The sequence below is a fragment of the Aptenodytes forsteri genome, unplaced genomic scaffold (assembly GCF_000699145.1).
Source record: "Aptenodytes forsteri isolate BGI_AS27 unplaced genomic scaffold, ASM69914v1 Scaffold188, whole genome shotgun sequence".
NCBI lineage: Eukaryota > Metazoa > Chordata > Aves > Sphenisciformes > Spheniscidae > Aptenodytes > Aptenodytes forsteri.
This window is the reverse complement of record NW_008794371.1, coordinates 56,922-66,309: the sequence shown is the minus strand read 5'-3', so window position 1 is coordinate 66,309 and position 9,388 is coordinate 56,922. Positions and strand designations below refer to the sequence as shown.

At 46.7% G+C, this 9,388-nt stretch overlaps 1 protein-coding gene across 1 annotated transcript in view; it reads right to left on the bottom strand.

Annotated features, from left to right (window-relative positions):
* Positions 1-8,793, bottom strand: part of STYXL1 (serine/threonine/tyrosine interacting like 1) — a 10,286-nt gene extending 1,493 nt beyond the window's left edge. Inside the window, exons 1-8 of the mRNA XM_009287414.2 lie at positions 8,784-8,793; positions 8,404-8,465; positions 7,799-7,925; positions 7,404-7,460; positions 6,320-6,465; positions 4,773-4,918; positions 3,581-3,675; positions 1,419-1,528 (exon numbers count right to left, since the gene is read on the bottom strand). Coding sequence (XP_009285689.1) covers positions 1,419-1,528; positions 3,581-3,675; positions 4,773-4,918; positions 6,320-6,465; positions 7,404-7,460; positions 7,799-7,925; positions 8,404-8,465; positions 8,784-8,793 — 753 coding nt within the window. The remainder of the gene's footprint in view (positions 1-1,418; positions 1,529-3,580; positions 3,676-4,772; positions 4,919-6,319; positions 6,466-7,403; positions 7,461-7,798; positions 7,926-8,403; positions 8,466-8,783) is intronic.
* Positions 8,794-9,388: the final 595 nt, after the last annotated feature.

Here is a 9,388-nt window from a genome sequence, read left to right as displayed (position 1 = left end):
TTCCCCAGCAGCGGCCCCCCCGGCCAGCTTTCCCCAGTTTCTATACTGAGCATGACGTCCCATGGTATGGAATGTCCCTCTGGCCAGTTGGGGTCAGCTGTCCTGGCCGTGCCCCCTCCCAGCTTCTTGTGCACCTCCAGCCTGCTCAGTCGGTAGAGCACGGGGAGCTGAGAAGTCCTTGACTAGTGTAAGCATTACCTAGCAACAACTAAAACATCGGTGTGTTATCAACATTGTTCTCATCCTAAATCCAAAACACAGCACTGTACCAGCTACTGGGAAGGAAAGTAACTCTGTCCCAGCCGAAACCAGGACAGACCAACTGAGAGCAATTGCAAGGATCAGCCTTTGACTTTTGCACTGCTGTTGCAAGCACCTCCAGTAATTTAGCTTGCAAGGGAATGGTTAGCAGGGTGCAGAAGCAATCACACCCAGCATTAGCAGCAGAGACGAAATAGTGTCTGCAGCCCTGTTGGCACGCTCAACCTGAAATTACCCATTGGCACACAGCGATGGTAAGAGACTTCCTCTTATGTTGCAAATGTTTGCACAAAATCAATTAAATGATTAGATACAGGCCCAGCTCCAGTGAAGCTTGGATCAATCCTTTCAAGCTCCCAAAGGGGGAAACACTTTCCAAACAAGGACGAGATTTTTAAGGAGGTGCCTTTCAGTTCCCATGGGAACTAGCCTGCTCTGTGCTAAGCCGGCACCATGAGATGGTGCCTACAGCAGCACCATGCCCATGCAAAGGGAAAAAGGGCCTGGCACCTGGGGAGAGGCCACCAGGCTATTGCACAGCCGGGTCATTCTCAGCCGTCCCTCGTTATTTTTCTTAGGTTATTCAGAGCTATGGAACAGAACATACTGGCCATTTAACCTGTACATCCCTCCTGGGCTAGTATTATCCCATTCCAGATTTCTCTACAGTACTACCTGTGGGAGGGGATTGCTTCTGGACAAAATAAAATAGGATTTTGGAAGAAGCCAGTGCTGCTGAGCCCAGTGGTAAATCAGAGCCTTGCAAGCACTGGGTTCTGAATTTCCCTGTAACCCCATGGTATCAAGAGATGGGATCAACTCCAGTAGCTTCCAGATACGCTCTTTCTCAGATCCAGGAGAGCAGAAATACTAAGTCCCGTAACCACAGCTTTATTTTTATAGCCCCGTAGTTAAGTAGGGAAATGCAAGAATATCACAGGTGCCAGGGTAAGGACTCTCAGATCCAAAATCACACCTAAGCCACCTCCTTAACGGTACAAAGAAGATACAATCTGCTATAACAGAATCTGTTACATTATCGGGTGGATAGTCTGCATGAAAGCACAGATAATATCTTACTACAGTAATGAGGCTTCAGAAACAGAAATAAACTGCAGACCCAGCCAGTGTCTGTGGGAAATACGACAGTGATGTACCTTCAGGGAAAACTGGCAGGAATGCATAAGATAGGCCATGGTTACTGTGCTGCTCCGGCTTATCCCCAGGCTGGAGAACACCAGCACTGCTCCGCGATCCAGCTGAGCATCTGAGTAAAGAAATGCCAATCACAAATTAGTGATCTGGGAAATCGAGCTTCCAGTTGTACAGTCAAGCTCTAATTCAGTGACAGCTGACAGGCTAGCAGCCTGAGCGACAGGAGCCCTCGTGAACCCTGACAGCAGCAGACGGGCACTGCCAGCTCCCGTTTCTGTAAGCATTTGCCTTTCTTAAGAATCCACTGAGTTAAAATGTGGCTTTGAAGACCAGAACCAAATGACAATGACCAGTCAATGCCTCATGACAGATCAGTGCCACCTTTACATCAGATAACTGAAGAAAAGTGGCCTACCATGACCAATCAGCTGTGTGGTCAGCATCGCATCAGCTACTCAAACTCTTCCCAGAAAGGTTTAAAGGTATTAAAATTTCTGATGAATGCAAGCCTAACTGTCGTCCACTGAAGCTAGAGGAGTCAGCTCTCAAACTGGAGGGACTTAGACTTCAAATCCTTTACCCCTCCATGGGGATCACCGGCGGAAGCATGTACGTGCCACCTAGGGCATTGGTTTTATGATATTTTTATGAAGGATACTTTGCAGTGAAAATTGCTAAGGTCAGCAAACTCATTTTCTACAAAAGCTAAGCCCGCTTGGCTTTAAGATGATGCTGTCACTCGCTCCTAACCACATCAACTCTGCTACCTATGCCTGAAAGGTTCTATATTTTATTAATAACCTTTTGAATTCTTTCCCTCCCTCTCCAGAGCAGACAGTATGATGTGGTTTTGGAATATCAGCAACCAAACTCTAGAATTCATAGGGCAAAGCCTCTTCTTTTACTGCTGTCGAGAGGTTGTGGGGTTTTGTGGTTTTTTCTTCAAGCTCTAAACCAGAGTTTTCTGACTTATTTCTATCGTGAGATACTAGTTCTGTTCTAAGACCTGAGTAGAAATGGCCTCACTCCAACATACACCTGGCATGAGGACACTCACACTCCTCTCAGAGTATTTTAGTCTAGTGTTCACCCATAACCGTTCCAGTTTACGTAATCTACTCTAGACTATCAAGTAAACAGTATACACTTCCACAAGAGCTGCAGCTAATAAACTCTTATAGTCTGTTTTGGAAACTTCCACAAACTAATGTGAGAAAGAAACTTTCTTCTGAAACACTACTGGGAAAAAACCTGGCGCAAAATGAAAGGCAAGTAAGTGGATTTCGATACTTGGATTTCAATGCGTGCAGATCATGACATTCAGTTCAGGACTACAAAACTATATCCTGAACTATTGTTTCCTTGTTTCTTTCTTTGTGTCCAGTTGTCATTTCTGATTTGGTACTTGGATTATAAGGTCTGTGGGGACAGGATTGTCTTTTGCTTCTGGGTCTGTACAACACTCAGCTGAGCAGGGCCTTGGTCTGTGGCAGGCGTTATTTCGTAAGTGTGATAAAAGATAACGACACGATTGGACGCCATCACAGGATGGAGCTGCAGAAGCTATGCCTGCTGTGCTGCTGCAGGCACCGAGCTGGAGAGTATGTTTTTTGTTGCCCTCTCTGATGTAATCAGCTAAAGGCAGGTTTATGCCATCCAACCTGAAAGTCTTCCTAGGCCCTACGGTGGGTCTGCACTGCAAATCACAAAGACTAGCAGCATCTTGTGGTAAGTTCTCCAACGCGTGTCACACTCGTGTTCAAATAAAGCTCTGGTGATTGAAGATTTGGGCTGGTAGGAGTGAAAGGGTTGTATTTAAGAACAAAGGAATAGGAGGGAATCCTATGAAGCCCTGGTAGACATCCTGCAGCAAAGCCTTTTCAGATCGGGTGGAAAGCTCACTATTATCAGGGAGTGAGGTATTCTTTAAAATGAGTAGGAACATCAGAGTCAGATGTCCTGTAAAATCTCCCCTCTGTCCATCAGGATGGTTAGTAAGGCAGCTCTGGTATCCATTAGGGTGTGGGATTGCTTGGGAGTATACTGATCTTGAAAGATTACGACCCTCCTGTCTGAGCTTCCTGTTCGAGTGAATTGCAGTCACTCCCATCAAATATCCTAGAGTGAGCAAGGTCTCAGGAATTCCAGATGGGGAACGACTCACCTATGAAATGACAAATGGTGGCAAAGGAAGAAAAAAGATCTGCTTCGAGTGAATCTGGAACAGATATATGGAGATATCTGCCCCCTTCGGCCAACCTGGAAAAAGAGCACAGAGCGTGACATGGACCAGAGAAGCAGCTTTGAAAAAAATGTGTTTGTTGGAGGCAAGCTGATAATTTTGTTTGCTGTTACATGTGTGAGTTTTTCATCATCGTCACCATTAACATTATGATAAGGGATTTGTTACGGTAAGACACCGAGGTGCTTGTGATACAGAACCAGTTTAATTACTGATTTTCCATTGCACACAGTATCAGTATTGATGTCTTAACTTAGCCTACAGCTTCCTTTATCTGGGAGCTAAATGAAAACAGATGAACTGAAGGCGAGGGTGCCTTCACAGCGTGCACGTTGGCAGTTTTGTGAACACAGCCCCCCAGTTCACTTCATGTGGTTTTCTATGACAGCATCCTCCTCCCTCCACAAGCTCAGAGAACTCAACTCCGTGAACTAAGGGAGCAAAACGTCAGTGAGGAATTTCTGAAATGTGAAAGCATGTCACGTAGAGGGCATGGGAAGATTACCCACGGTGTAGAGACCTTTGAATATTTTTCTCTGGAGCCAAAGGCATGAGAAACGTCTGCTGGTACACACGCACCGGGGTAGGTAACTGGATTTGTTACTTATTTTGTTTTGGTTACCACCTTGAGAAATGCCACGGGATTTTTCACTGTGTGAAATGGCATTTCCAGTATGGCCTACGGACTGAGCACAATGGTCATGCACAGATGTAGGTAAGGAAGACCAACAACGTGAAACATCGGTGATTTAGCTTTTACACTGACGTGTTTGTAAGATTTTGCTCTGAAAGCTATTCAGAGATGTAGGTTCTTCCTGAAGGACGGTGGTGTGCGATAGACTCGAAATGCCAAGGGCCTCCCAGTCCTCCTCTCACCCAATCCGCCCACGTCATGGTAGAGGGCTGCAGGGCTGCATTGCTGCTGTGCTAACTCTGGAGCAGCGATCAGAAAAATGAGCATGAAGTAGCACTCGAATCTGCAGTGAACAACAGAGGTTTCCCTGGAAGTTCACAAGCACTGACTCCTCCGCGAATGGGCCCTGGTGCTGTGCCACCTCACTTTTTTCACAGGCGCAGCCATTGGTGAGAGTACACCTTGAACTGTTTAACTTACGGTCTTGCAGGCTGTTCAGAGATGTTGACTTGTGCTTTGATCTTCAGATCTTTCTGAATTTGTTGGTCACAGGCCTGCTTGAAATTGCCCATATATAACTTTGCAGGCAGTATTTCTACAGGGTATGGCTGGAAGTTGTCTAGTTCCTGCCGGAGAGAAACCATAGGCTCAGTTTAGAGAGTGTATTTGCTCCTATTAGCTTGGCAAGTTCTTAAACAGAAGTCACGTGAAGAATTGAACACACACTTAGTCAACAGCCCATGACGCCTTCTAGTGTAATGATTCATTCAATCACCTGGGCTTTCTGTATATTGAAGTCTTTGCTACATTTAGTAAGAATAATTAACAGCATTGCTGTCATTGTGGCATTACTTGAAAGAAATCCTAACTAAACAGGAGGCGGCATATATTTTTTACGTTGTCTGGAGGGACTGCAGCATAACAGATTCATTTGATGTTTTCCCCGGTTACTGTTTGCGAGGCGAAATGAAATCATCCGCCACCTGCAGAGCTGCAGGTGCCACGTCGTGACACGACACGAGTCCGCAGCTGCTTCCGGTGTCTGCAGCGCGAAGGCTGAGAGCAAAAATCCACAAACAGCCAACCGTGCCTCTACGTCCCCCGCCGATGCTCGGCTAACGCTACAGCAGAACAAAGCAGCAGCCGAACGGTTTAAAGCAACAGAGAACGACAGCTTAAACTGAGAGGCGAGGAGGTACTCTGGGTCCAGCTGAAGCTGATGGGGAAGTTCAGCAGTTTGCTACCCTTCGCAAAGAAGCGCAAAGTGAATTGATTTGTCTCTCCTGCGCCGTAGCACCCCACGGGTTAGCACCGTGTCACAGGCTGTTTCGTGTGAACCAGAAGTGAACAGGAACAACGGAAACAAAAGACATATTGCAATGAGATGCTCTCTGCTGTCCAGTGCCCTCTAAATCTGCCTTGCCTCAGGGCCTGTCCTAGATGTGAAAAAAGGGTAACTGTTTCTCATAAGCTAAGCAGATCAATGTTCGTAGGTGAAACCAAACGATTAGGATACCAGTGTTCCAGTGGATGGCTGTTTTCTTTCTGGGCCTGTTGAGACAATGCAGCAGCGCTTCCTTTGTGATTCTTCCCGATGAAATGCTTTATAGACGTGGAACACAGTGCTTGATAGGAATCGTACTTCTGTCTGAAAACATTTACTGTGTAACATCCCAGATAACCACGTGTTGGAGAGGAACCTGCTTCTTTTCATCATTTGCTACTGTTTGTTTAGTTATCTGTGCTCTCCAGTAGGCCGGTTTTGGGGTTATCAGAGAAACCTTCCCAGTTTGTTTTCATGAGCTTTTTTTCACGCAATAGAAGAAGGATAAAAAAGGCAAAGCGTGGCTGTAAAAGAATTAGTGGCGAGACTCAGGGCAAGCACAGTAACTCAAATTACATTTAATTCCTTTGTTTGAAATGACTCTGATACCAGGTTTACAACACCATTTAACTTGAATTCATCAGCCATCATCAGTTGAATACGAACGCTAATGTCTTCTACTTGCAAATTAGCGTCATCTCACCTGAGGCATCCACAATATCTTCTGAGTCCTCAGAAAATGATAGCAAGCTGAAAAACGCTTGTATCCTCCCCTCAGGACGAGCACGGGATGGCGGGTGAACTGCTCGAAGCTTCTGGCGTATTGGACGGCAGTTCCTTCCTCAGCATCTAATGAGATCAAAAAACCATTTGCCAGGGCAGGTTTAGAGTGCCTCCATCGCTCTAAACTCCACGGGTTAAATCTGGCCCACGGACACCGACAGCAAACTCCTTTTCATTTCATCTAATGGTCTGCAGAAAGCCTTGTAAAAGCTGGACTTACTCTTTAACTGTTGCTGCAGGTCAGTAACGAGGCATGCTGCTTTTCACCTCTTGTCCTGATCTTTTCTTCCTCTCCTGGTTTTTTTTGTAGGTCTAGATAAAGTTTTTTTTCCACCTCCATTATTCTTTGGGAAAGGCTTGTAATAAGTTCCCATAATAGGGAAGTAGTATTAATTTAAATCTAATAATCTTAGTTTTACGGAGGCCCTTTTCTTTAGTCTGCTTTAGGCAAAGGGGGAGGTATCTCGAATAAAGTCGTCACAAGTGTTTTAAACACTCCCCTCAGTGAAGGAAATTATGTGAGGTGGCTGCTCCCCCTCCTTCTCCCAAGGGATCCATCCCGCTTGCCTCTAGCTGCGTCTGCATTAGAAACAGACCAGCACAATAGAAACCCGCTTCTGATTCTTCACACCTTCCCCTGCTACTATCTCACCGCCGAGCATTTCTGAACATGCTTGCTTTATTCATTCCCCTTACACTCCTAGATTTTTTCCTTAAAAAATGATGTAAATCTTTGCTAAAACTACGGTAGCCTTTAAAAAGCTAATAGGAGCCAAACAAACATACAGAAGTGGTTCTGCATATGGCAGAACTCCTTGCCAAAGGATGCGTGAAAGCTAAATATTTCCGTGGTTCAAGGAAGACTGAACAATTACAGGGCAAAGTTTCCAGCTCTTCACATTTCTCGGTGACCTCCATCAAATCATCACCCCCATTAAAGCTAAATCTTTTTAAATATGACAACGTGAAAGCCTTTTATAACCCTCAGAGAAGGAAGTACTCACTCCGTGAACATATGGAACTTGAGTCAGTGTTTTCAATCTCTGAAGAAGCACTGCTCCCTAAAAGGCAATCGTTGAACAAGCCCAAATCTCAGTGAAGTGTGAAAAAAAAAAAAAAAAAAAGAATCAATTCCTCACACGTGACAAAGAACTTCAGAAGGATCAGTCCACAGATAGGAAACCAGACCTGCCAGGAAGCTTTGAAATAAAAATCTGGATTTTTGAAGCCTAAGAACATATGCAACACAGTGAAAAACCAGAGGCACAGCACAGATGTTAGTTTTTCAAATAAAACTGGGTAAATTTGCATCTCTTCTAATAAGCTCATAAAATTAAATGAGGAGTGGGAAGAATATCTATCCTGCAGTGAGGTCTTGACTGACATGGGTCACAGGTACCTTTTTCTTTCTCCTCTTCCTCATAGTCACAGCAATCCAAAGAGCTGGTCTCGCAGTCGTACACCACACAGTATCTGACACACCCCAACTCCTCGGAATCCGGTACCAGATACTCCCCCGTAGGACTCTGCCAAAATCACGGAGGAATTCTATCAGGAGCACGGCTCCGCACTTTTCTTGTGGCATCAACGCTACCGACATCTTGCAAGTTACTACTCTATAGCTATGGGATGGGTTTGGGGCTATGTCTGTCCTTGACTCTGAAAGACCCAGTTAGAATTCAGAAATGACGCAAACTACGCCGGATTGCTTCATCAGCCGCGATGGTAAAGATGCCAACACCGTCCTTTGTCAGACAAGTCTACAGTATGTTAGTTCTTGTGCAATATTTTTCCTGATACACAGCTCCTATGTGCCAATCCTTTGGGCTACTGAAGCCACCTTTGCTTTGTGACAGAATACATCCCCCCTGTGGCAGAAATGGAACACGGCTGGAGCAGGCAGGGGAGAGGCTGGGACAATTCCCTTGGGTTTTAAGCCAATTTTGTCTTACTGCTAATTGCTAAATCCAGGGATGGTTCACACGAGCGGTAATCCCCCCTCACCTGTTCGATCCTGCGTGCTGTAATAATATGGCTCTCATCGTATTCACGCTGGGTACGGGCGTCTGAAAAAAACAACCAAGACAGAGCAATTGGCTTATTTGATGCTTTAAAGGTAGAATCCCGTTGCTAATTGAGTCAGTGGGAACTCAGGCACTGACGTCAACCAGAGAAAGAGATTCAGTTTCTTAGGAACTGAGACTTTCTGATGTGAACATAAGGAACCCCAAGCCTGATGTGAGTCTATGTGTAACACCAAGTGATGCCAGCAGCTTTAGTCCTGACCCGAGTGTGGCACCACCGCGTTCACAGCGCCAGTCCCGTGCTCCGTTCCGCTCTGCCCTCTGGCCTAGCCTGGCCCCACTCGCTGGGCCTGCTCTGACCTCCCGGCATCCAGCACCTCTGCCTCTGCGCTGCCCCGGAGATGGGGAGAGGGGCACCGCAGAGACCCCAACCCCACTCCCAAACTGGCTGACTCCCTCGCCAAAACATTTAATAATATCGCAATATCAGGCACCCTTTTTCTGGTAGTGGCACTCCGCAAGATGCAAATGCTTATCTTTGTGCAATGGTCAAGAAACCTTCTCCACCTCTAAAACCTCCGGGAGCAGCTGGGGAGAGCGTCTGTCCCTGGGACGGGTCAGAGAGGGAAGCTGGATGCCAAATGCAAGGGAAAAGACAGCAACAGGCAGAAAACTTCCTCATTCGCCCTCTGCTGTCGGGCTAAGTGCCGGGAGAGGCTAATGGCCAAACATATTTAGCGCGGCTGCTTTCTGCTGAGCGCACGGGATGAAAGCCGGAGCAGTACCGGGCCACGGCACCCGAAACGGGGCGGGAGAAGCGCCCTAACTGCAAGGCCCCGGTAACGACAAGAAGTCATGTGTGCTCTTCCCCGGACGCCGGGGCCCACAACCCCCGTCTCCTCGGGACGCCTGCCCAGGCCGGCGCGCGGTGCCCGGCTGCAGGCGGAGGCAGGCGGCGGGCCGGC